At 37.0% G+C, this 27,346-nt stretch overlaps 1 protein-coding gene across 2 annotated transcripts; it reads right to left on the reverse strand.

Moving 5' to 3' along the window:
* Positions 1-8,028: 8,028 nt before the first annotated feature.
* Positions 8,029-27,334, reverse strand: DTWD1 (DTW domain containing 1). 2 transcript variants are annotated; one of them, XM_045449793.1, is made up of 5 exons: positions 27,221-27,334; positions 23,188-23,506; positions 18,638-18,781; positions 17,443-17,689; positions 8,029-8,345 (listed from the first exon to the last, which is right to left on the reverse strand). In XM_045449793.1, exons 2-5 carry the CDS (start codon positions 23,449-23,451, stop codon positions 8,098-8,100), a joined length of 903 nt encoding a protein of 300 aa, XP_045305749.1. In that variant the 5' UTR covers positions 23,452-23,506; positions 27,221-27,334; the 3' UTR covers positions 8,029-8,097. The 2 variants fall into 2 exon arrangements, with proteins under 2 accessions (XP_045305749.1, XP_045305750.1); XM_045449794.1 differs by having other exon boundaries at positions 27,104-27,317.
* Positions 27,335-27,346: the final 12 nt, after the last annotated feature.

A 27,346-nucleotide genomic window follows, 5' to 3' on the forward strand; every position in this document is an offset into this window, starting at 1 on the left:
ATTGACTGGGGTATCTCAGTTCTTCCCTATGTGGACTTTCTCTCCCTGTGGTATCTAGGGACTTGCTATGTGCTCCCTCTCTCCATCAGGATAGGCTAGAATTCTAACATGATAGCTCAGGAAACCAAGACCATGAAAGCAGAAACTGTCAGGCCTTACTTTCACCACATTTTATTGGTCAAGTTATACTACAAAGCCAACCCAGCTTGAAGAGGAAGGAAAATGGATTTCACCCCTTGAAGAGAGGAATGGTATGCTTGTAGAGGAAGAGGAGGAATTATTTGGGGGCCATCTTTGAAGACTGTCTCTCACAGTCCATCCTCTGGCCACAATTCTTGCCCAACTCATATGCAAAAATATACTACTTGTCCTGACTCTAAAAGTCATATTATCCCATATGGAATAAGTTTAAATAATTATCTTATTGTCTAAATCAGGATAGAAGTCCTGGGTATTGTTCCCCAGGTGTAGCCGCTTGGGAGTGGCCTCTCAGTCCAGGTTTTCTAGGATGGAAAAACCACACAGACACTCCCAGTCAAAAGGTGGGGGACAGGAAAACAAGAGACATAAGGCTAAAATAGTCAAAGCTCCCACACTAGGGGCAAGAGTAGTTCTTCACTGTGGTTCAGTTCATCCCTCTGGCAGTGATTTCCTAATCCATCACTTGCCTTGCTTCTTAGGTCCTCCCTTCAGTCTGCTCCACCATTCAGTCATGCATGCTTCCTTTTCCATTAGAAATGACAAGTGCTGGGTTGGAAATGTTTCCTGTAAATTCTTCTTTAAAATTGAACAGTTCCTTCTTTAGCTCATTTCTTTCCTCTTGTACATTATCATCAGTAGTTATAAAACATTAATTGGTACTTTCACCATTCTTCCTGGAAATCCCATTAAGAGATTTGTAAGCTCATAAGGTTCATTTTCTATCATCTAGCATGGGCAAAAGTATTGCTAAGCATTCTTGCACTGCAAAACTCAGGTACTATGTTTTTTCAGCATTTGACAATTTCTTTACTGCCTTTCTACCTTCTACCACCTGTCCACTATTCTTCAAGCCTTTGCTAATAACCTCCTAACCTGTATTCTTGTACTCGTTCTCTTGTTTCTGTAGCAAGTCATCACAAATTTAGCAGACTTAAGCAACATAAATTTATGATTATTTAGTTCTATAGGTTAGAAGTCCAACATGGATCTCAACAGGAATAAAATCAAGATGTTGCCTGAACTGTATTCGTTTCTGGAGGCTCCAGGGCGGAGTCTTTGCCTTTTCCAGCTTCTAGAGGCTGCCTGCATTCGTTGGCTTGTGGTTCCCTTCAACCGTCTGTAAAGCCAGCAACAGTGAGTTGATTTTTCATTTTGCATCACACTAGCTATGTATCCCTTTTCCACTTTAAGGATCCCCATGCTTATACTGGGCCCACCTGGATAATCCAGGATACTCTCCTCATCTCAAGATCCTTAATCACATCTGCAAAATCCTTCTTACTGCTGGTGGTAACATATTCATAGGTTCTGGGGATTAGAATGCGATCATCTTTGCTGGGGAGGGGCATTATTCTGCCTGCCACGCTGCCTTTTCAGCTTCCAACTAACAGTATTTTTCCAATCTCCACCTATCACCTAAAGCCAATACCACTTGTTTCACCTTTTTTTTTTTAATAATAAAAGATACCAGATACCAACTTCTATATCTGTTGTTAAATAACAAACCACCCTAAAATGTAGTGTTTTAAAATGATTATTTCTCACAATTATTTGCTTAGGTTTTTTTGGTCCCCATGTGTGCTACGATCATTTCTGCAGCTGCACTCAGTTGACTTCACTGTCAGCAGATGCGGCAAGGGCATGACCAGTAGCAAAATAGCTCTCTATAGCTAAGGCAGACTCTGAAGAATCTGACAGCTGGAGGTTGCTGACCTCCTACCTTGCAGCTAGGCAGAAAGCCCTTTCTTGAAGGTGAATTGGGCAGCATATCTCTTTGCTTAACACAATCCACCCCTCATTCTACATAGGTCTAATTTTCTATATATGATTAGGGAATTGCTCCTATAGGATTGAAGGCATCACTTTTCCTGAAGGAAATATGGAGGTTAGTGGGACAAACTATAATCCCCATTGCTGCAGTCAAGCTGGAGCATACAATCAGTACTCATCATCTCCCCCCCCCCAACCCCCGCCACCACCACTATTTATTCTAGATTTCCCTTACTGTCCAATACTACCTATGCTGCCCTTGGTGGTTTCACTGGTGTTGCAACTCAACCTTCATTCCCTGAGGGGCCTGAATTTGTCATCATGCATTTTTCAGGGTGAGGTTGGTAGACCTATTCATTACAGTCACAATTTGGTAAGTGTATCATGCGGTCTCCACACTTACTCCTTCCTGCTCTGATTGTGTAAAAGGATCCCTACTTCCTCCTGATGATCAGTGTCAACTATCCTTGGCAAGACGGTGATGCTTTTTCTTGTCTACTGGTGGCTGGACACAAGCAGCCCAGAGTACCAAGGAGGCAACTGAAGCTTATATTTCAATGTGATTTCTGCTATATTTCTTAACAAAAGTGTGTCCCTTTAAGGACTAAGACCCCTAACTATGCAGACTTCAGAGTTGTGAATATAGGAAGCACAAAGTACCCTTCATTAGAGGCAATCCCTCATTAGAGGCAATTGTAGGGGGAGGCACTTGTGCTACCACCCTTTAGTTCCTACACCCATATTTTCTGTATTGGGGCACAGTGCCATATAATAATCTTTGATCCAATGCATATAATACATATTTAGCATGGCGTCCTTGCACAGTCTTGTCACAGAACTGTTGTTCAGCTGTACCATCAGCAGGTTGTTCCAATGCTCTGTCAGGCTGGCAGCTTCTGGGTGGTGTGATATGTGATATTGTCAATGACAATGTCAATGTCCTGTGGATATGGGACCACTCTTGTACTTCCTTTTCTGTAAAACACGTTCCCTGGTTTGATGTGATATTATGTGAAATCCCATGCTAGTGAATCTAGTATTATATGAGCATTCAGATGGTGGTATTGGATGAGGTTCTGTGGGCAGAAAAAGCAAACCCATACCTGTAATATGTGTCTATTTCTGTGACAGGGAACTTCTGGTCTCTCCAGAATAGAAGGGACCTAATGTGGCCAACTTGGCATTTGGTCATGAGGAATGTTACATTGGCAACTCAGTCTTGTTCTCTATTGCTGGTAGGTTGGGCATTCAGCAGCAACAAGAGCTAAATCAGCCTTGATCAGAGGAAATTCATGCTGTTGAACCCATGGTCAGTCTTCATCCCTTCCACAGCAGACACTCCATTCATGTGCCCATTGTGCTAGCATTGGGTGACTAACAGCCAAGGAAGGATGGATGATGTCAACTGGGCAACTTGTTCAGTCTTCTTTACTGTTAGTGACTCTTCAGTAGTGGATGCTCTCTGGTGGGTGTTATGTGTAATTTTCTTCTTTACAACAAAGAGTAATGGCTAATATTACCTCTATTGTCGGTAAATAACTACCCCCCCCACCCGCAAGTTTTTTTTTAAATACAATGTTAACATGTAGCTTATGGTTTCAAGTACAACTTTCAACTAAGGTTGGACTTTACCGGACTTAACAATTTTCCACTCTTATGCCGAATTTTATCTTCCAGCTGTTATACTGAATTTTGATTTCAGCAATCATATTTTCCAATTTATAGATCCCATTTTTGTTTACTGTTATACAATCACATTCTTGTTTTGTGTTATACTATCACACAGCTGTACAATATAATCTCTTTTTTAAGATATGTAGTGTTTTTTCATTTGTTCTCAGCTTGTCTGTTTCCTTTGGATTTTTTCCCCTCCTTGTTAACTGGGCCCCTCTTTGCTATTTGGAGGCTTTCACCAGGTGTCTAGTGGTACCTGGCTCTTATTTATGGGTGTTGATTTTCGGTCTGGTGGTCTTCATTGTGGGCTCATTAAGTGTTTTAGCCATACTTTTCACTAGAGTATTTTAATTGTCCGTATTTGGAGGCAAAATTTTGGTAAAATTATTGCCTGCAATAACATGAGACACAGAAAATATACCTAATGCACTCATGGCATTGGGTGAGATTTTAAGGCAGAATTAAAAAAAAAAAAAAAAGCTGGCTGCTATTAGCTGCAATTGACAAGGTACTTACTCAGAGACAGCTGAAAAATAAAGAGGTGGGTACACAGATTTGAAAGGGAATACAGAGCCTAAGATGGGCAGGGCTGCAAAATGAAATGTTTTTCACCAAATCAAATGTGTGAAAGTTAAATGTAGCCTTAGGACAAAGATCAAATCCAGGGTCCTGCCTATTACCATGGCCTCAAGAAAAAGACCCAATAAAGGGTATAACAATACACTCATTTTTCTAAGACCTCTGAAGGGATGAAGGGGATGCCTTTCCCCTGAACTAAAGAACTACCAGAATGATTAAGGGATTAATAGAAGATTTATGTGCTCAAGACATAGAGGTCTACGAACAGTCATGAGTACTTGGAGAATCTCTGGGTGAACTGGTTAATGACTGTTTCTCTAATACTCTTGTGCTGCAGTCTTCGAGACCTTTACTCCTACAGCAACTCCCATATTTGGGTGAACCCTAATTCCTTTATTAAACCTCTTTATTCATGTAATACTTGTTATGAATCTGCTTTCCTCACCAAATCTGGACTAAAATATGTGGCTGTCCTAGAAGAGAGACTAAAAATTTAATCTATCACTTTATTAGAAGAGGCAATCCATGCCAGTGAAACCAAGGAAGAAAGGCTAGCAAGGATGAGAAGCAAATGCACATTGATGTTACTGTATAGCACTTGGTTTCTGTTTCATCAAAAGCCATGAAGACATTGCCACTCACTTGGCAAATAAACTTGCCCAGCTACATGGTATATTTCTAGGCAGGGGGGTTAAACGCTGTGCCTCAAAGCAGTCTTTCAGAAGAAAGAGAGAAATTTATCTGACAGCCTTTTTTAGTTCATTGATCCAAATTTTCCGAACAGATGGTTCACTGCTCTTCCACATGCATCCCCTGGCCCTCTTGACAGTCACTGGGGAGACTCTGTGATATGGTGCTTCCTAGAGTGCAGAAGTGTTGAGATAGGCCAGGGATTCTGAGAATGTAGCTAGCTGACCTCAGGCAGAGGTCACACAAGCCTGCTGGCAGTCTGTCAGTCTATGTAGGGTGGTAGTTATGGCAAAGCAAGTGGTTAGTGGCCTGGGAAACAGTGGGGCCAAGAATCTGAGAAGGCACTTGAGGAAGATGTGTCTGATACTGTACCCAAAGATAAAGTATTTATTGGCACAATAATGCTATCTAATAAACAGCTTGAAAACGTCAATGGCATAACAATGGACATCCCTTGCTCATACCTCTGGAATCAGAAAAGTGTCAGGTGATTCTCTTGATCCTGGTGAAGATCGTTCACATATCTGGGGGTTGACTGGCCATCAGCTAATCTAGACAGGATTCAGCTGGGGTAACCAACAACTTGGCTCTGCTCCATGAGTGCCTAATTTTCCAGCAGACTAACCCAGGCACAAATGTGCTTATGGCAATAGCAGAAAAGTAAAAATACACTAGACCTTTGGAAATAAATATGGCCCAGAATCAGAGTGAAAGGGTACTTCAAAGAAGAATGAAAAAGGACCATGAATACAGGGAAAAGTAAAGAATTAGGGACATTTTTACATCTTAACATACCAAAAAAAACAAAACAATTCATTGTTCTAAAAGGTATTATTGTTTTCCTGGGAAAAAAACTTGAGATTTTATCTGGCCTTAATTATAAATCAGGCTTTTATAAAGTATGCGGGTCATCTTTCTTATGCCAGCTGTGAGATGGGGGTAAATCCCCTCCCTCTTACCTGTTATGTTCAGTTGGTTTGTAGAGCCTATTAAGTGGCAATAGATTTTGGCTCAAGGAAGTCCAAATCTAGCCCAGAGAAATCCAACTTTGGCCCTGCTTAAATCAATTCAGGGCTTCCTCTGTTCCCAGGACCAAATTCTAAACATGAAGAAATCCATTTTAATTCCATTCTTATAAAATAAATGCTAAATAGGCAAGCCAGTTGATGTGTTTGGCTCAGACTATAGGACTAAAAATGTTCAAACCATATATAATCCACATTACTTTTTATAAATAGCATAATAAAATGGTGACTTCAATAAACCCAATCAGAAGTCCCAGGTTCTACCACTAACTGTGTGACATACGGGCAACTCACTTAGTCTCTTTAGGTCACAGCTGCCTATATAAACAGGAATTGCTCTAAATTATAATGTTGCAAATATCCTGTATCCACAGGATGTGAGTAGGCATTACTCACTCAAATAAGTTTAAGAAATACTAACTTAAATAAACTCAAAATGTTTACTTCAAGACTTTTCAGCACTTTTGAGCTGTACCTTTTGCTCTAAGAGGGGAATATAATGTGCAGCAAACAATTTTAACCAATGACTCATTTTTTCATAAAACATGTTATATGTCACAATGAATATACTTTGATAAACATACAGTTATTGCTAGCATCCACATGGTTCAATTTATCAGTCAAGATCCCAGAAAGAAAGAGAGGGCAACTTCATATAGGGGCATGGGAGAAGAATATAATAAAATGACAATTTACAAATGTGTAGGTAGGGTTTAGGGAGACCAAAAAGGAGTAATGAACTACTCTGGGGCTAGTTACAACTGGGAGCCATTACTTCCCTAACGGAACAGGGACCTGAAATTAGAGAGGGTAACTTGAATAACTGCCTGGAAAGAGATGCCTGATAGGATGGTCTTCTGTAGAGGGACACAGCCAATCCATGGTGACCTGGCAGGTAAGGAGCCAGGGAAATAAATTAACACAGCTTCATTTTCCTTTCAACCTCCAGTCTCTTGCTAGTGCTTTCATCTGTTGAACCTAACCGAAAGCCAGAGGGCAAGGGGACCTACCTCAGAGAAGAGAGCAGAATGGAAAAGGGTGGTGGATGAATCTAAAGGGGCAAATAAAGGCTATTCAGCACAGTAGGGATCCTTTCACAAGCAGCTAGATTAGGTGATTAAATGATGTCCTCAGGACTCAGTCTTATCTCTCCACTCCATTTTCCTCCACTGGCTTCATTCTAAGGCGAGTTCCCACCATCTGCAGCACAGATGCCATCAGCAGCTCTAGGGTTATAGCATGGTTAGCTCACAATTTCAAATAAAACAATAAAAAGAATAGACACATATATAGCACTGAGTATAGCCAGGTGCTGTTGAAAGCTCCTTAGATACATTGACTCAGTTAATCCTCACGATAATGCCCTAAGGTGGCAACTGTACTATCATCTCTTTAGAAATGAAGCAACTGACATATGACTGGTAAGAGGAAGAAGAAAAGCTAAGATTTAAATTCAAGTAGCTAGCTCTAGAATCTGTGCACCATATTGCTTTTTGAAAAATAAACCCTATCTCCTACAGCACTCACATCACTTGTCAGAAAGGATGCTGGGTCATGTGCTCATCCTTGGCTCAACCACCAGGCACTTCGTTTGCTAAACTGGGTCATATGTCCTTACCTATGGTAGGACATGACTGCCAGTAATTTCTGCCTAAAAAAGATGTCAGGCAAATGTAAAAAGCAACAAATGTCCATCACAGGCAGTGTGGACTTACAGAAACAGCCCTAGCCACTAAAGTTGCAAGTCTAGTTCTGCCTATGTTTGCCACAAACCTCAAGCCAAGTATTTATGACTTCATTTTCAGTGAGGAGATTCTGATCCCATCTACCTCCAAATGTGGTAGTGGGTATAGACAGAAAAATATGAAGATCCCTAAACAACTATTATATCTAATTACATAAATATAACATATATTATATTAAAATGTAGTAATGAACTGAGATATACCCAACTTCAGCAAATAACTTCTGAAATGAGTGTTTCAGTCAATACTATCTCTAAAAATTCCCTTAGAAAATGAGGTAAATGAATGAAACCTTATTTTCTCAAGTGATCTAACAGACATTATATATTAATATTTCCTAAGAATAAACAAAGCACAAGTAAAGGTTTATTGATTTTTAGCAAAATAAAATGACACAAGTAGCTTTTTAAAAACTAATGGATAAGTTTTCTCATTTCCTTGTCTCCAGAACATTTGGCATTCTTTATCAGCTGGTACATAAAAGAGTAGAAAAATAAGAGATTGTCATATTGTCCTTGGTATTTCTCTTTTAATATATCAGTATGGTAGTCTACTAGAAAGTAGTAAATAGCTTCAATTGTGGAAAGGAAGGTGTCTGGCTTTCCTTTTTGATGGCGCCAAAAGCAAGTTTTTCTTGTTTTCAACTCAACTTGTAACAGTCCTGCCAAAAACAAATAAGTATAAATATTTTTTATTAACCACAGGATCTGGCACAATAATGATAATTTCTCTTAATTATTTTAAGAAATTTTTTTAAGAGAATACACAAGTTCCTTCAACCCCAACCAAATAGGGTATTTTCTTAAATGCATTAAGGTAAATAGAGAAGCAATATAAAACACAGAACAAAATCTTATACATAAATCTTAGAACTTGCAACCATGAGTTAAAAGTAATCAAGATGCTATTTTCTATCTACCAGTGTCTTTTTACATTTTAACCAGTGACAGGACTAAATTCACCAATATTCAGAAGGTTTCATTTCCTTGATAAACTGACATTTCAAACATCATTCTAAAACTCACTGGGAGAGATAGGCAAGTTAATAGTCCTTAATATAGTTAAAGTTGACTTCTGGATTATCACTTTTTGGCTATATATTCATGAACAGAGTACCTAATGTTGTTTCTTTGGCTCTGCCACATCTGTACATGAGGCCTCAATGACACAGTCAGCTAGAATGTCTTACTCCTGTGCATTTAAAGAGGAAATAATTCATGAAATCACAGAACAGTTCTTTGACCTCTTAAAACTCAGATGTGAACATACAAACCCAAAATGCTTTTAGCACCTTAGACCACTACTTAGATTCACATTATATTTATTTTGCTATACTTTTTATAAAGCATATTTATTTCAAAGTGAGAAAGTAGTATTAAAGGGAGAAGGGAGTATTAAAATGAGCCTCCCTACCCAGATAAGGAACTTTTGAGTTACCGATGATTCCCTACTATCACACCTCTCTTTAACCTAAAAGCTACTTCAGAAATGCAGCAAAGAATGACAAGAAATAAAATACTGTAAAATATTAAGATTTTTAAGAGATAAGGAGGATCAAATGTCTACATAGGACTTGCAGGAGGAGAGAACAGAGAATGGAGGAGAGATAGTATTTAAAGAGATAATGTCCATGACTTTTCCATAGACTATTTTTAAAAATGCAAAGCCACAGATCCATGAAATAATGTATCTCAAGCAGAATAAATCTACAGAAATCAAGGCCTAGATCCATCACACAATAGTATAACTGCAAAAGAGCAAAGTTAAAGAGATTTTTAAAGCAGGGATTAAGAAGTGGCAGATCATATACAAAAGAATGGTAACGGGAATGATAGGAGACTTTTTATCAGCAATAGTAAAGTACTGAAGACTCCAGAATAAAACCTTCAAAGTGTCAAGAGAAAAAACTAACAACATCAAATTGTGTACTCAGCAGAACTATATATTAATAACAGGAATGAAAACATTAGTAAAGTAACAAAAACTGAACATATGCCAACAGGAAACCAAATGAAAGTAATTGCTAAGGAATGTATTTCAGCAAAGACAGTTTGGGTTAAAGGAAAGGTGAGCAAAGAAAACAATAAACATCTATGCAAATCCAAATAAATGCTACCTGAATGAAACAAAAACAATAACCATATATAATTTGCAGGCTGAAGATAAAGGACAGAACAAAAATAATGAAGAAAATAACAGTAACTTAGTGAACAAGGAGGAGGTTGAATCAAACATTGTCTGCTAAGTGCTTAGCGTGTTCAAAAGGGAAGATTAAAATCTTGTTTAAAATACTGTTTGACTTAAAATAAGTCGCATGTGCAGAGTACAATTTTCTAAAAGAACCAAAATAGGAATATTACAGAATGGAAAAAGATAAAAACTTGAAAAAAAGTCAACAACAAAAAAAGTAAACAACAGGACAAATAAAATTAAGATGGTAGAAATACATCCCAAAATATCAATACTCATAGCAAACATGAATAGATGAAATCCTCCATGTAAAAGATTCTGAGACTGAAACACAGGATGACCTCTACAGTCTGTCTACAGGGCTTCCCTCAACATTGGAGGGTCAACCCGGAGGTCTGAGCTGACACAGTAAAAAAACAATAAATTAATTAGATGTGTAAGAACTGGAAAGGAAGAAACACAATTGACATTACTTACAGAGAAAATACTTTTAAAATCAATAAACAAATTACTAGAAATATAGTATCTTAGGGTAGAGAGGATTTATACAAGACATAGCAAGTGCTCAACATGAAAGATTGAATTCTACATCAAGAATTTCTATTCCTCAAAAGATACCATAAAGAAATTTAAAAGATGAGTCATAAGCTACAAGGAGATATTTCAAAACATTATTATCTACATTCTAGTAGATCTAAAGAATTCCTACAAGTCAATTTTAAAAAATTAGAAAGATGCACATAATTGTTTCACAGAACGGGATGCGTGTGGCCAAATAAATGAACAAAAGGATGCTCAATCCAATTATTAACTAAAGGAAAGGCAAATTATGATCACAATGAGATGCCACTTTATACCTGCTAGACTGGCAAAAATCAAACATCTGACAATACCAAGATAGGAGGCATCATGGATCAATGGGGACTCTTATACATTAATGACGGGTGTATAAATCTGTATACCCACACTTTGGAAAACAGTTGGCATTACCTTGTAGAAGTGGCCATTCTCATATGCAACAACCCAACGATTCCACTTCAAGGTATGTTTCCTTAAGGAACCTTGTACATGCATAAGAGTATTCGCAGATGCATAATTTGTAAGAGCAGAAACTAGAATTAACTCAAGTGTTTCATTAATAGGAGACTAGATAAACTGTAGTATATTCACACAGATAATACACAGCAGTGAAAATGAATAAACTATAGTTAATCATGTAACAACAGGGGTAAACCTTAGAAACAAAATGGTGACTTTAGATTGCAGGTCCCCGGGAATACAACATGCAGGTCAAAATAAAAAACTAAATAACAAAGATTATGAAAGCTGATGCATATAAATAAAACACAAAGGAATGATGAAAACATAATTCAGGAGAAAAGTTACCTCTGATCAGGGGAGAAGTGGAGTCACGCAGGGAAGAACATAGGTAGATAAGTTATTGATACAATTCTGGTGCCTGGGTTCTTAATTATTCATTATATCACCATGTGCTATAACATTATATTATATATATATATGTTCTTTCACATGTGTTATAACTTAGTTTAAAAAGTAATATAAATAACACCTTTGCCTATTTAGTGGCATAATGAGAGCCAGAAGTCAGGTCCCAGCCCTGTTCTTCCCATTAGGCTTACAATACAAATCTAATCATGTCAATGTCTGGCATTAAATTCTCTACAAGTGTCATAGCACCTGTGGAAAAAAAGATCGAATTCCCAGGCATGATATTCAAGGGCATTCACAGTTTGTATTTCTTCACAGTTATTTCTCCTACCCTTCTTATATACGTACACATTCTACACCATATTCAACTTTTTCAGTGTCCTGAACGTAAAATGATGTTTTTATATCTTTGTGTATATGCCATTCCCTTTGACTGAACTGCCCAGGCCTCAGCCCTTTATCCATCAAGATTTCAACAGAAACAGTTAATCCTTCAGGGAATCCACGAAGAACAGGATTGTGTCTCCTCAATACTACCCCTGCATCTAAAATTTATTGAATTTTCTTACCTGCTTACTTGTCTGCCTCCTGTAATAGATTACATGGCAGACAATGTCCACTATCTTCTCAATATTCATGTTCTCCTTCTCTCAATATTAACAAATCTCAATCCTGTTCAGTATGGCAAGTGTCCAGCTAAAAATAAAAACTATGTCCCAGCTCTACTCATAGCCAGAGTGGTCATGTGAACCATTCTGGCCAAAGAAGGAAAAATGAAAACTCCTAGGAGGAAATTCCAAGAAAGCTATTATTATATTATATATTTATTTTTTAATGAAAGAGCCAGACTCAGTGGGCATATAACAACTGGAATATATATGGTTTGTCTTGGGACCTAGCACCTATCTTACAAGGATTAAAGTGATGGAGGAATAAAATGGAATGAGTATGAATCTTTACAGGCATTGTAAAGTCCTTATAATAGCTTGGACTACCTATTTCTGGACTTTTACCCATGAAAAGTAAACTCACTACTTGTTTTAAGATTCCATCTGGGTTTCTGTTTCATATGGGGAGACACAACCCTAACTAATAGCCACTGTGATCAACTAGAGAGTAGAGAGATTGCTCTATTCTCCTTTCTATCCCCCAATCTAGGACATCACCTATCCAGGAGCAGGTGTTCAACAAATATTACTGAATGAATGGACAAATCACAACCTTTAAAGTATTCTATCTGGGTATTTTGAAAATATTCCAATTTGATTTTTTTTAATGTTTTATTTATTTTTGAGAGAGATAGAGAGACAGAGTATGAGCAAGGGAAGGGCAGAAGAGAGGGAGACACAGAATCCAAAGCAGGCTCTAGGCTCCGAGCTGTCAGCATAGAGCCTGATGCCAGGCTCAAACCCACAAACTGTGAGATCATGACCTGATCAATGGATCCACCCAGGCGCCCTGAAAATATTTCAGTGTGAATCATTTTGATTCAAAGATACACAAAAGTTGTAACAACCCAAACCAAACTCTTTTGACTATTTGTATTAATGTTAACTATATCTAAGAAGTAAAGGCAAACATTTGAAAATGTCCTAATTAGTACAATTAAAATGTTAACATAGGATGTGATATCACAATGCAATTTCTAAAAAAACAAACCAAAAGTAACTATTAAATAATGCTGGTTTCTAATACACCTAATATGTTCTAAAATGTTAAGTATAAAAATCAAAAGTTAGTGATTATTACCATTAATCCATCCTTTTTTAAAGATTTTCTTAGAAGTATATAGAACCTTTGAAAACACACTGAAAAACACAGGCATGGGATTATATAGAAAATATTTATTTTTAAAAGCTCAACACATATATTAAAAAATTCTTTTGCTGGCATTTTTTGACAATCAATAATTTTATGATGAAATCAGCAAATCTTTTTTAGCAGAATTTTAAAGCAGATAATTATAAATGGCTTTTCCCTTCAAAATTATTGCCTGAATTTCTTCAACTGAAAAGTAAGAGTAAAAATCTTGAGCTATCCTCATACTGTCATTGTGAGGACTGAATGAGGCAGTATATGATACAGCACTCACTTACACACTGATTACAGTTCAGGCAATGCTTTTAATCTAAAAAAAAAAGCAGTCACTTTATTTATTTATTTTTTTTCAACGTTTATTTATTTTTGGGACAGAGAGAGACAGAGCATGAACGGGGGAGGGGCAGAGAGAGAGGGAGACACAGAATCGGAAACAGGCTCCAGGCTCTGAGTCATCAGCCCAGAGCCTGACGCGGGGCTCGAACTCACGGACCGCGAGATCGTGACCTGGCTGAAGTTGGACGCTTAACCGACTGCGCCCCAGGCGCCCCAAAACAGCAGTCACTTTAAACATTATATCAATACAGTCAAAATGAAGGGAGATGGCTGGCTAATTTAAAAAAAATGTTTTTAAATGTTTATTTATTTTTGAGAGAGAGAGACAGAGACAGAGACAGAGCATGAATGGGGAGCAGCAGAGAAAGAAGGAGACACAGAATCTAAAGCAGACTCCAGGCTCTGAGCTGTCAGCACAGAACCTGACACCGGGCTCAAACTCACGAGCAATGAAATCATGACCTGAGCTGAAGTTGGATGCTTAATTGACTGAGCCACCCAGGTACCCATAAAACAAATTATAATATAATCCCAGTTTTTATAATTTGGACTGCCTCTCCAACAAAAGTAACCATCCTTCCTCACCACCTTCTTCTAAGGCTTCCTATGGTGAATCTTCAAGAATGTTATATCACTCTTCACGTGTAAGTTCACATTTTATGATTAAATTATGCGCTCAACCTTCAAATGTTTTATTTTGCCAAGAGTAAAACATTCAGAGCTATTTCTCTGTAAAATGTGGTAAAACAGTATGTTTCTACATTGTTAAAGAGATTCTTAACCTCTGCATTCATAAGATAACTGAAACAATTTCCAGTACATTACATTTGAGGGTTTTATCTGAGGTTTAAAGCTGGTGTGTTCATGATGAATGGATAAAGAAATTGTGGTTTATATACACAATGGAGTACTACATGGCAATGAGAAAGAATGAAATATGGCCCTTTGTAGCAACGTGGATGGAACTGGAGAGTGTAATGCTAAGCGTAATAAGCCATACAGAGAAAGACAGATACCATATGTTTTCACTCTTATGTGGATCCTGAGAAACTTAAAAGAAACCCATGGAGGAGGGGAAGGAAAAAAAAAAAAGAGGTTAGAATGGGAGACAGACAAAGCTTAAGAGACTCTTAAAAACTGAGAACAAACTGAGGGTTGATGGGGGGTGGGAGGGAGGGGGGGTGGGTGATGGGTATTGAGGACGGCACCTTTTGGGATGAGCACTGGGTGTTGTATGGAAACCAATTTGACAATAAATTTCATATATTGAGAAAAAAAAGCTGTTTTGTTCAGTTTAATCCCATCAAATGATAAAATGTTTTAAAATCCAAAGGCAATGATTTATAGCAAACATGGGTTGTGTCTTGAGGAAGTAATTTGGTTTTTCTGGAAACTGTTTTTTCACATATACAGAGATTGTTAAGTATGTGCAAAGCCTGAAGTAGTCCCTGGGGTGCAATAAGGCACTAGAAGGGAGAGGGGTTGAAGTAGGACATGCAGATTTCATGGTTTTGAAGGGATTAAGAAATCCCCTTTTAAAAATACAGGATACCTACTATGTGATCTGGAAAGGAATAACAGAAATTTTGGTACAAATCTGATTTGAAGCCTTAATTTCAAATATGAACACTCTGAAAACAGATTTTTGAATTGTGCCTCAATAATTCCTTTTATAGTTTTTTTAACTGCTTTCACGCATGTTCTTTCATTTGATCCTTTCAATTACCATATAAGATAATTGTAAAGAAAGTAGTTCAGAAAAATCTTCAAACTGAGGAATAAGGTGCTGCTGTAACCATCCAATGCAGTGTGGCAGGGAGTGCTCCAAAGAGTCGGGCCTTAGGGCTCCATCCCTCTATTAAATATCAGCAAAAAGATTCTTCTAGGTCTTATACTCTGTAGTTTCTCTGTCTCTCTCCTTCCCACTCCCCCCCCCCTTTCCCTCTCTCTCTCTCTCTCACACACACACACACACACACACAATTTCTCTGTCTCTATCTTTCTGGTTATCATTCTCACCAACAAACACACAGGTATGCACACAATTAGAATGACAAAGCAATCTTACCAACATGTATGTTAACCTCAGAGGTATGAACTATGTAAATTAAAATTAGTATTGTCACTCACGTTAGTTTGAGATTAGTTAACACAAGTTAAACTCCAAAGAAGTGTCATAAACCTTCTTTTCTAGGTGATGTGCATTTTTAACAATAGCCTGAGAAAGGTTCTCCCAGGTTTAAACTGTTTGGCAACTGTCTAAAACCAACTGGGTAGCTCTCTTGCCTTCTAATCAAACATGGTACACAAACAAAGCTATCAAGAGCTGGAAATAAATCTAAAGTATTTAGAGAAGCTACTGAAAAACCCTGAAGAACTAAGTAAGGTGCAAGTAAACAAGAGAGGTAACATGAGTTCCTGTTCTTCAAATTACTAGCTGTGCTAGTTGGGCAAGTGAAGAAACTCTTTTAAACCATTTTATTAGGAACTAAACTTTTCACTCTAAGAGACAGAGACATACAAAGGTAAAACAAAAGAAAGAAAATCCCTGGGAAGTTAAATCTTGTAATTGGAACTATCCATGTGAACTCATGATATATGTGCATTTTCCTTGGCTCTATCCACTGTAGCAATGGCATCCAAGTTGTAATAAATTTACCAGCTCTTGATTTCTAATATTAGTCCCCACTAAAAAGAACCACAGCTCCTTTGTATAATCAATCATTGGTTCTAGATCTGGGGCAGGAAAAAAGTACAAGTGAACTTGGGACATCCTGTTGTACCAGAAAAGACTAATGAGGCCATGACACAGAGAGGGCTTGAAGGCCTCCACTAGCAAAAGTTGAGACAATGTGGGCATCAAAAAAGATACAATCACAACATATTAAGTATGATGAACTAACAGGAAATCTAAAAATGTACAGTGACCTCAAAACGGGGCAGGGGGAGAGTGAAAAAAAAGAAGGGGGGTGTGGAGAAGAGTTCTTTACATAAGAAAGCCAGCTAACAAATGTAAAAGAAATATCATCATTTTGCAATCCTTGATGTAAGTACTGATTTAGGCAAGTCATCAATGAATACTAAAACCACTCAGTGAACAGCAGTTGGGAAATAGACAGTTTATAGTCTCGAAACGTCACCCCACAGGTTACTACTACTAGTTTCAAAGAAGACAACAAACCTTCATAATGGAGAGACCTGGCAATCACCACTTTAATTAATTAAAGTTGTTACCAATAACGGAACTTACATTATATGCCTCTTGATTTGGTGCAATAAGTATATAACTTTACCTATGAATAGGGTAATCATATAATTAGTAAGTTAAAGAGCTTCATTTCTGAGAATGAAAGGGAATGCTATTAATAATCATATCAGAACAAGTATAAACTGGAATTGTCATGGACAACCCTAGATTTATCCTTATCATGAAGTATCCTTGCAAAAATACTGAAGTGAATCTAATAATGATGGAGCATTCAGACAACTGCCCGGTCCTCCTCACGCCAGCCAAAGTCATAGAAAACAAAAACAGGAGAAGCTCTATGTTAAATCAGACTGAGGAGGCCTAATAACTACATGGGATATGAAGGAAAAAAGAGCTACAAAAGATACTTTGGGTCGATTAGGGAAATGTGAATATGGACTATGTTCTGTATTACAGATTAGAGAACTTTTGTTAATTTGCTTAGAGTGATAATGGTATTGTGACTTTGCAATTATTCTTAGAAGATGTACAGTTAGGTATTTAATGGTGAAGTGTTGCCAAGCCTGCAACTTACTTTCAAGCAGTTCAACCAAAAATGAATGATATATCTAAGTATAAACACACATGTAATAGAGAATAAAACAAATGCGGCAAAATGTATGGGTATTCAGTGCAATTCTTCCAATCTGCAGGTTTGAAGTTTTTTTAAATGAAAGTTGGGAGACAGAGCAATCCACAAAAAATTTGTTTTCCTTACCTTGAAGTCTCTCATCAGTGAATATTTTGTTTGTTTGGTTCCAGGTGCTATCGATAAATATAATTTTTTTCAGTGTTGTGTCTTGGCCCTTGCTATCATTTAAATCCTGTTCTTCAGTTTTCTTGCGTTTAACAGATGGCTTCTCAGGGTCATTTTTGTCTCTAACATTATTTTGAATCCTTTTTTGCAGATGAAAAGAAAGATCTTTTATTGAAATAGACTTAGGTCCAGGAAAAACCAGTGCAACCTAAAGCAAAGAAACTTAAGTCAGCAGTGTGCTATTATGATCTTTGAAATGAATAAATTCTGACTTAAAACCTGACAAGAAACAAACATGTTGAATATGTTCCCATTATGTTCATAATATGGTTTCTTAGTTCGTATCAAATTAGATCTGTATGTACTATAGGCAGGAAAATGGAGAGGGAAGAAAGTAAAAGCAGGCACAGTAATATTGGCAGTAAGTAAAAACCTGAAGAAATAATGCATAAAAACTATATAAAGTGGAAAGATGAGATTCAAAAAAGCCTTAACAATCTAAAATCATTTGATCTTTGAAGATACCAATGAAGTAAATAATTTGTATGTTTATTGCTATAAAAAATAACTCTAGGTCATTAAGAAAAATATTAAATTATGTTCAAGTAAGCTTATAAAGGTAATGGAATTTAAAATTCATTTTTAGAGACACCTGGGTGGCTCAGTTAAGCATCCGACTTCCACTCAGGTCATAATCTCACTGTTCTTGAGTTTGAGCCCTACATCAGGCTCTGTGCTGACAGCTCAGAGCCTGGGGCCTGCTTCAGTTTCTGTGTCTCCCTCTTTCTCTGCCCCTCCCCCACTCACACTCTGACTCTGACTCTCTCTCTCTCTCAAAAAAATAAATAAACATTAAAAAAATTCATTTTTAGGGGCGCCTGGGTGGCGCAGTCGGTTAAGCGTCCGACTTCAGCCAGGTCACGATCTCGCGGTCCGTGAGTTCGAGCCCCGCATCAGGCTCTGGGCTGATGGCTCAGAGCCTGGAGCCTGGAGCCTGTTTCCGATTCTGTGTCTCCCTCTCTCTCTGCCCCTCCCCCGTTCATACTCTGTCTCTCTCTGTCCCAAAAATAAATAAACGTTGAAAAAAAAAAATAAAAAAAAAAAAATTCATTTTTAGACTTAATGTGAAGAGTTGTAAAAAAAATAAGCTGCCTACTTCATGGTCCTTTTCTTCATATTCTGGAATACAAGGATACGTGTAAATATTTACAAATTCAGGTGCTAATAGTTTTGCATGTACAGCAGTACTTTTGCCATCTGTTTCATTTGGATGTTTAATGATGTCAATCTTCAGTGGAAGCTAAAATTAAAAAAAAAGAGAAATCAACACAACAAACATAAAAATTCTAATTTTTATGTTAATAAAAATAATCTTTAAGGCTAAAATAATAAGTTCACACTAAGCTCCTACAAATATAATTTGAAAATCATACATTTCTAAACTAGAATATTAAGAATTCTAAGAGCCATAAAGCAAACCCAAATTTCTTCCTGGATATTGTTGATCACATACTAAACAACTATTTCCAACTCCTTTAACATAGAATCTACTCTTAAAGCAAAGTTTCAAGGTCATTTTCATTTACGTTACACAGGCAGGGAGTCCAATTCCTTGCATTTCAGTATCTGTGCCAAGAACATTTTTTATAATTTCTATAAACTCTAGGTTTGTTAATTTTATGACACAATAAAAGGAAATATAAGTTTGGGCAAAGGCTTCACATCTAACTTCAAGTCAAATTTTATTCCCTACATGTCCTTCGAGATCAAAGGTATTACCCTTTGTTGTGAACATCATGATTCTCATCAGTGGCCTTTCACAGCAAAAATGAAATAATCATCAATTGGAAAAAGTAACAGGTCCAAGAGGTGCACACTTTATATAAAAATTAACTCTCTTCAAAATAATTTTGTCTATTTTCCTTAAAGTTTCTTTGTTATGGATTATGTCCTGCCTCTTTGTAAAAATAATATTCTCTTGCATTTCTTGAGTGAGATTTTACTATCATTTCACTGACTTGTTTGATTTAGTTTTCTGTATAATGCGTATACAGGTGCTACAGTCAAGAGTATGAAAATGAAAGCCAAGTCATATCCCCCCCATAACATATAAGAAACTCCAAGTTGGATTCTTCACTGATTATAAATGATTTATTTGTTATGATAAACACTCTTCCAGCTTCCGCTTTACCCAAAACAGGATTTTAGGTAGGATTCTAGGTATTTACCCTGGGGCAAGTTATTTTACCCTGGAGTACAAAACTATTTTTGTTTTTTAAAACAGCTTTAATAAAGGGATAAAATAGGTATAATAAATGCCACATATTTAAGGTATACAATATAATGAATTTTAACACCCTTGAGTTCATCACCACAATCAAGATCACAAATTTATCTGTCGCCCCCAAAAGCCTTCTTGTGCCTCCCTCCTTCCCCTTTCCCCATCAACTACCACTCACAGTCCCTAGGCAATGATGATTGCTCTGCTATCACTATAGGTTTGCATTTTCTAAGGTTTTATATAAATGAAATCATATGGTATATGCTCTTTTCTTTTTCTGTTGGGGTTTTTTTTGGTTCTTAAATATGTATTTTTTACTGAAATAATCATTCATAAATTAATATACAAATATGGTATGTACTCTTTTCATCTGACTTCTTTCACTCAGAATAATTGTTCTGAGAGTCATCCATATTGTTGTATGTATCATTAATTCTAGAGCTGGTTTTTAAAGGAGCAGTTGCCGCACGCTACTAGATGGTCCCAACTGCACATACTTTACTTTTCTGGGTGACTGTGTGGAAAAGGAGGGTATATATCCCATAAGGGCCATAAATATGTACCCCAAGTAGTTTTCAATTTAGGGTTTCAAACGCCAAATCTCCTTCCCTCCCCACTTGGGCCTAGTGACCAATTAGGGCCAATTGCTTCAAATCACCAAACCAACTTCTAGTTATAGAAAATTTACCATTTAAGTAGGCAGTTCACAAATGATTTTACATCAGTCTACTTCTGGCTGAACTCTACGTCAGAATTTCCTCATGATGCTCAGTCTCAGTTGACACTACATTCCCTTTCCCCAGGGTCTCTCAGTCCCAGGTCAGCATTATCTTAGCCCAGGGCAGACAGAAAGAGGAAAGAAGAAAAAGAAAGCACATTGTGACAAAGTATTCTATTACTAGTAAAACTGACTTTCTTCTATGGCTGATGAATAGAGATGAAATTCCAAAGGTGACATTTCTGATTAGCTGGCTATGTCTGAAGGGTACCATTTACATCAAGGACACAGAGTGTTACTCATATATTTAAAAGTCATGTACCTAGCCTATCATGGACTAAATTCTACAAGTATAAGACAATTATGCAAACTTTGTGCTCAAGAAGTATCCTGGGACCCAGTATAGGTCCCTGAAGTTTCTGATACTATGAAACAAAAACACAGATCAAATTGTGGAAATAATACTGTTTGTACTCTAGTTCACACATTTTAAAGGAAGATACTTCTTAAATAATGACAGGGTACAGAGTAACACCAGCAGTGTTTACCACAGTTCAAGTAGAGATGTTCTGTTTTCAAATACATAAAGAACATCTGTTCTCTAACACCTATAATTCCTATAAAAGATTTACCAAATCTTTCTGCCCCAATTTATTAAAATGCCATTAGCAGGTACCCTAAGCCTTTTCCAGTGTGATTATCAACTTTCCCAAAAAAGAGTCTTTTAAATTCTAGGGTTCTAGGGGCACCTGGGTGGTTCAGTCGGTTAAGCCTCCTACTTCAGCTCAGGTCATGATCTTGCGGTCTGTGAGTTCGAGCCCTGTGTCGGGTTCTGTGTTGACAGCTCAGAGCCTGGAGCCTGCTTTGGATTCTGTGTCTCCCTCTCTCTTTCTGCTCCAACCCCACTCACACTCTGTCTCTGAAACATGAATGAACCTTAAAAAAAAAATTAAATTCTAGGACTCTACTAAAGATGAAGATTTCTTTTACCTCATGATTTTTTTTTGGGGGGGGGGGAAGACTCCTTTTTTAAAAAATACCCAAGAGCATCTTTTACTTATGCATTTCTCATGACATTAAAAAAAAATCATATTCTGCATGAAAAGCATCAGTATTTATGAATTTATTCCATAGACTAAACTTTAAAGCTTGGGAGGCACTTACTCATCATGTAGTCGTCTTTCCTTCCCAAGCAGGCTATCTAAAAGCAAACACTGAATGATTTGTAAAAATAAAGTAAACATTAGAAAGAAAACTTTACAGAGTTTTTATTACTATTAATATATGATAACATACTGAGTTTTATATATGGCCATTAACATATAAACACTTTTAAAAACTCTGCATGATCCGGTAGGCTATTTAGAGTTGATCAAACCCTTGGCATGGTGTTTTGAGTCACTGATTTGGAAAATAATCCTCTATTCTTAAATTTCTATGAAAAGTCAGTATGTTAATGACTTTTATTATTCTGATCTTCAATCCTTTGGAACACAATACATCTTAAAACTTCTAAAAGGATACTCTCTTTATGTGGCTATGATATGAACAGAAGATAGAAAAATTCTGTGTATACTTTAAAAGCTACACTTTGAAATGTAACATTCTTGCAAGATAATAGGAAACTTAAAAAAAATTATTTTCCTCAAGCTTTCAGTTTTTTTAAGGTAACTATGAAGCTGATTAGATTCCATGCCTATTTCTTCTTGACCAATAAACTTTCCAATAGCCTGTAAGTGTGATTTTAGACCTCTCAGGAGACCATGAACTTGACAAGACAGCATACAAGCCAAAATGAAATTCAAGTAACAAAATATAAGTATTAAAGTATTCTACTTCAAATTTAAATGAATCTTAAAGTCACCATATTAAATATTTTCGAATATAGTTTCAACTTATTTTCTTACCAACAAATTCTAATGAGCCCATGTGTAGAGTTTAGTCTCTCTAAAGCCCTAATAGGCAGCAAATTTTACACATTATTTGATTTACTACCCAAGTTCATGTAAATGTTAGACAAGTTGACATATATGTAATAAACTCTTTGATTACAAAGATATCATGGTCTATACACCTTTCACCTACACAAGAGTATCTTGGTAAGCAAGAAAAAGTATAGTGTAAGCAATCAATTCAAATCAATTTTTTAAAATCTGACTTAAATAACCACAATTATAATATGGCCCAATGAATACGTAGCCTTTTCAAGTTTACTTAGTTTAGGTCACTGACATGAGCTCTATCTCCTAGTGTAGGATGGGGGTAATAAGCTTGTTCTACAAAAACCTAAACAAACATCAATCCTAGTTCCTTTAGGATATGTTTTTTTAAAAAGAAGTCCAAGGCCTTGAAGTAGTTTTTGAAGTTCCTTCAGGCAAGCTATATACTTGTCTCTTGTACTATTCATGTTTATCCCATATTTTTTCCTATGTTTTAGATGAATTATAATCATGAATGAAAAAGTAATTGATTTCATTCAAAACAATACTACTCAGGCTCAAGTATTTTAGCAATGTGAATCTCTTATTCCAGAGACAAGAAAAAGAAATAGATTTACCACTCTGTAAGTTTAAATTTTCTATTAATAGTATTCATTTCCACAATGACGCTATTTATCAAGCTTATCAATTATTTTAGAGCAGGTATTTATGCGATGTCTTTTTAAAACCTCTTTTCCTACTTTCAAATAATTAAATTTCTTACCAACCTTCACAAGTGGCATCTGCTCAATAGGTACATTTTCAACTGGGACATAACATGTATAGCAATAGAACATTCTTGAACCACCACATTTGAGACATTTTGATCTTCCACTTTGCTGAGCTTTTTGAAGAACTTCTTGAGATGCTAGGCATAAGTTTTGAAGAGGATCTTCTGCAGCTATGGAAGTAGTTTGTGACTGTTGTATTTCCACAAATTTTGAATTATTTTCTTCTTTGTCTTTGAGAAATATAGGTGGATTGACAGACATTTTTCATTCGAACCAAAGTTTAACATCTATTTCTAAAACATACATCATAGGTGTGCTGCAAAAAACAAAAAGTGGGGGCAAAATAAAGATAGGAAATATTTTATACTTGTCTCCACAAAGAAAATCACTCAATTAATTTAAAACTGTGTGCTGCTATATTTATTTAAAAATGTTAATAAGCTTTTTAAGCCACTAAATTAGCATGATTTAAAATACAAAATTAAAAAGCAATAATCTCAATATATTACCCTTCTGGGCCAGTCCCTCCATAAAAATAAAAAGATGCTATCTTAGAAAAGTTATTTAAATATAAAACTTAGGTACCAACAATCCATTTTTTAGTGACTCTTGTTTTATTTAGGAATGTAATGGTTAATGTTAGTATCAGCCAGGAATGTATTCAACCCTGTAGGCTCTGACTTTAAACTGATGTTACATGATATCAAATATCAACCTAAATCCTAATGAAAATACAAGGTTCCAGTGAAATCAGTAAAATTTAGTTGGTTATGCTCTAAGAGATATATTCCTCTTCAACTTAAATTAAAACACACACACAAACATAACTAAACATCCACTAAAATAGGATAGGCATCTACTACCAATTATAATTTGTAAACTATCCCAAAAGGTGAAATATATACCCAGAAAAATAAAATGTGATCTTATAAACTTAAAAATTTTACAAAGTAACACTAATGTCCTCTCGCTTGAAGATTTCATACTGCTTTTTAAAAATATAAATCATTCAGATGCTTCACTTCTAGAGATAAAATAGTAAAATTACTTTCCCATTTAAATATTTCTTTCAAAGAATAATGGCTGTCCAAACTGTTACTCAAATATTCTGTAAGCACAGTTATCTTTTTAGGGAGAAAGGAGACTGGGGACCTTTTGATTTGATATGCATTCCAAAGCTGTAAAATGAGTCTTTCATTATAAAGCCTTATGGCATTGTGGTGTTTAACTATGAGGCCCCAGGCACTTTGAGTACAAACACTAAGAGAAGAAATGCTGTGACTGCAGCAGGAAACTTTTCTGTGGTATCCCAAATAGAAAGTGAACAAAATGTCCAGTGGAACATAATATTCAACATAATTTACCAACAAGAAGTTAGTAAAACTAATTTAATTACTCATCAGGAGTTTTTTTTATAGATTGTAAATACCAGTAAGCTTGAGACCCAAAGAAAAAAGACGCTTGTCATTGAAGAAAAATACATTAAAATATACTGGGAAAATAAAATATATTGGCCAAATTTACTCAAAGTAAATTTACCAAGCTGCCTCCTTTTCTTGAGTCTCAGATCCATTTAAGATCATGTGAGAGAGTCTTAGACCTCTCACATGGATGCATACACAGACACAATATTTTGCACACAATTTCATGCGGTTTACAGATCTCTAAAAGTCCATCTACAGACTCAGGTAAAGAAATCTTGACTAAAATTAAAAAAAAAATCATTCTAAGGACAGGAGCAGCCTTAAAAGTCTGGGAAGAGATACTATTAGTCTCCAGAAATCGGAGCTACAAATCCCTTATTGGGCAACCAAAGGTCAACTGTCATAAGCCAAAAGAGGTCCCATTACTGCACTTAGGAAGCTAGTTAAGTTTCACCCAAATCTTGGTTTGGGTTTGCTCTGGTGTTGCCGGAGGTCCTTATGAAAAAACGCTTTTAGATTGTAATAGTCTTGAATTACTTCATCATGGGACTCATTCTATAAAAGGAACTGGACTGGACTAATTCAATCTGACTCCATTTTCCTGGGTGTTCCAGTAACTATTTAGAAGGTTTGCATATGACACCAGAGAACGCAAGCAATATGGGGCTGACGTACACAGTTACTGGGGATGTCAATAAGGTCAATGTGGTTGCCTGACATTCAGTGGAAAACTACTTGTGAGTTTTTCTAGGGCCCTCTAAGTGCATTCTGCCTCAGAAATATTCCCCTATATTCCGCTTGGCCTTCCAAACAGCCAAATGCATATTAGTGAAGCCTTATATAAATGTCCTTCCTCTACAAAATCAAACAACATAAATACCTATGAGACAGTGAAAAGGAAATGTTTATGGCTCCCCCCTCCCGTTTCACCTATACGCTCACTTATGGCTGTGGTGGCCACACAAAAGACGCCAAAAGTGGTTAGTTATGGACAGTTCCCTCCAAAGGTCTCCAAAACCACATGACAAGGGCATCGGTCCTGACCTAGCCAATAGCCTGCCTCAAATGTGTACAAATAGTTTGTTGCAAATGTAACGATTCACAACCTTCAAACATGCTTATGAACATCAAATTCTTTTGAGGTTTATTGATGAAAGTTTTGAGGGTTACTTAGAAAACATAAAAAGAATTTACTCCTAAAAAAGTAATAAATGCCTTGATGGTACACTCATCATTCTGCAAATTAGGGTGAAAACAAATTTTTTACTCCCCCTCTAACCTCTTTTCCCCCAAATCTAATCACTCACCAAGTTCCATCAATTCTACCTTGCATATAATCCTCTATTTTAGTCTCAAAGTCAGGACTCTAGATGTTCTATGGCAACCTCTTAACATCTCTTTAACTTTGCCCATTTATTACTGGTTTCACTTATTTAGCATGGAAAAATCTGCTTTTTGTAGTTAGTTGCCTTTTAGCAAAGCTGTCCCTCCTAGTAGTCAACTCTGCAAGAGCAGAATTCTTTACTGATCTCACGTATCTATCTCCTTGCGCAAAGGGAGGAATTCCACAATTCCTTATCACATCAAAACCATTCTAAAAAAGAAATCATGTGTATCAATCTCCCTACTGAAGAACCTAACAAACCATCTTTATGGGCCATCTGCAACCTGGCACAAGTGGCAGCATGGCAACTTTTATATATTATATATATACACATATATGTTTTTTGCAAAACAATACTGTTAAAAGTTCCTAGCTACCAGTCACTTCCCAATGGAATACTATATAAAACACCCCAACCATATATTGTAGATCAAGTCACTACTAGATAAAGCATTTTTCCTTAATTTTTTTTCCTTAAGTATTTTGAAGAACCTGGTCACATAATATACACAGGTCCAGCATTCATTTTTGAAAAACCCAAGGTGCCACCCTCTTCATGCAGGACCAGTGGCCTCTCCCACATCATCCATCATGTGGTAGGCAGACTATCTTGCCTTAGTTTTTCTTGGTACACTACGGTTTCGGGCAGAAGTAATACTTAAATGCTGTGGGTTTAAGCAGCGATTTTATCATCCAACTCCATGAACTGGCATCTTAAAAGTATTAATATACTTCTTTACATGTTCCCAAGAAGTAATGCAGACATAAGAAACAGACTCCTTGGCTTATTATGTAACCACTACTTATTATGTTAAATACACTGCAAGGCACACTGTCTGTGCTTAGCTTCTCCTTCCCTGATTACCAATCCCTCGCAAACCACTCCAAACACTAAAAAATAAATACTTCCTTGGGGACTGCCTGCCAGAACAGACTTTCCTTGGCGCGGAAACCAATGAAAAATAATTGTTGGGGGAAAACATTTTTTGTTTTGTTTTGAGGTAAAATTTAGAAGCCTTTTTCCCAAGGGGCCCGCAGGATCCTAAAAAATGCAAGCGCTCGCGCAGGGACCAGGGCCCCGCTCACAGGCGACACTCTGCACAACCTCCACTAAGGCCCGGCCAAGAAGCGTCCACTCCCTGCGGACGCACGGCTCAGGCCAGACCACTGGTCCGCAGAGGGGCGAGGAGACCGGCACCAAGGATCGGAGTGGGACTCAGACCTGCACCGCCCGCGGGTCCTCGCACAGCTCCACGCGTCTTCGGCTCCCCCAGAGCCCGAGGCGCGCTCCCGGCTGAGGCCGCGCGCGGGCGCGGCGGAGCGCTTTCCGGGAGACACCGGAGGGAGG

The sequence above is a fragment of the Leopardus geoffroyi genome, chromosome B3, assembly GCF_018350155.1.
Source record: "Leopardus geoffroyi isolate Oge1 chromosome B3, O.geoffroyi_Oge1_pat1.0, whole genome shotgun sequence".
In the NCBI taxonomy this organism is placed as follows: domain Eukaryota; kingdom Metazoa; phylum Chordata; class Mammalia; order Carnivora; family Felidae; genus Leopardus; species Leopardus geoffroyi.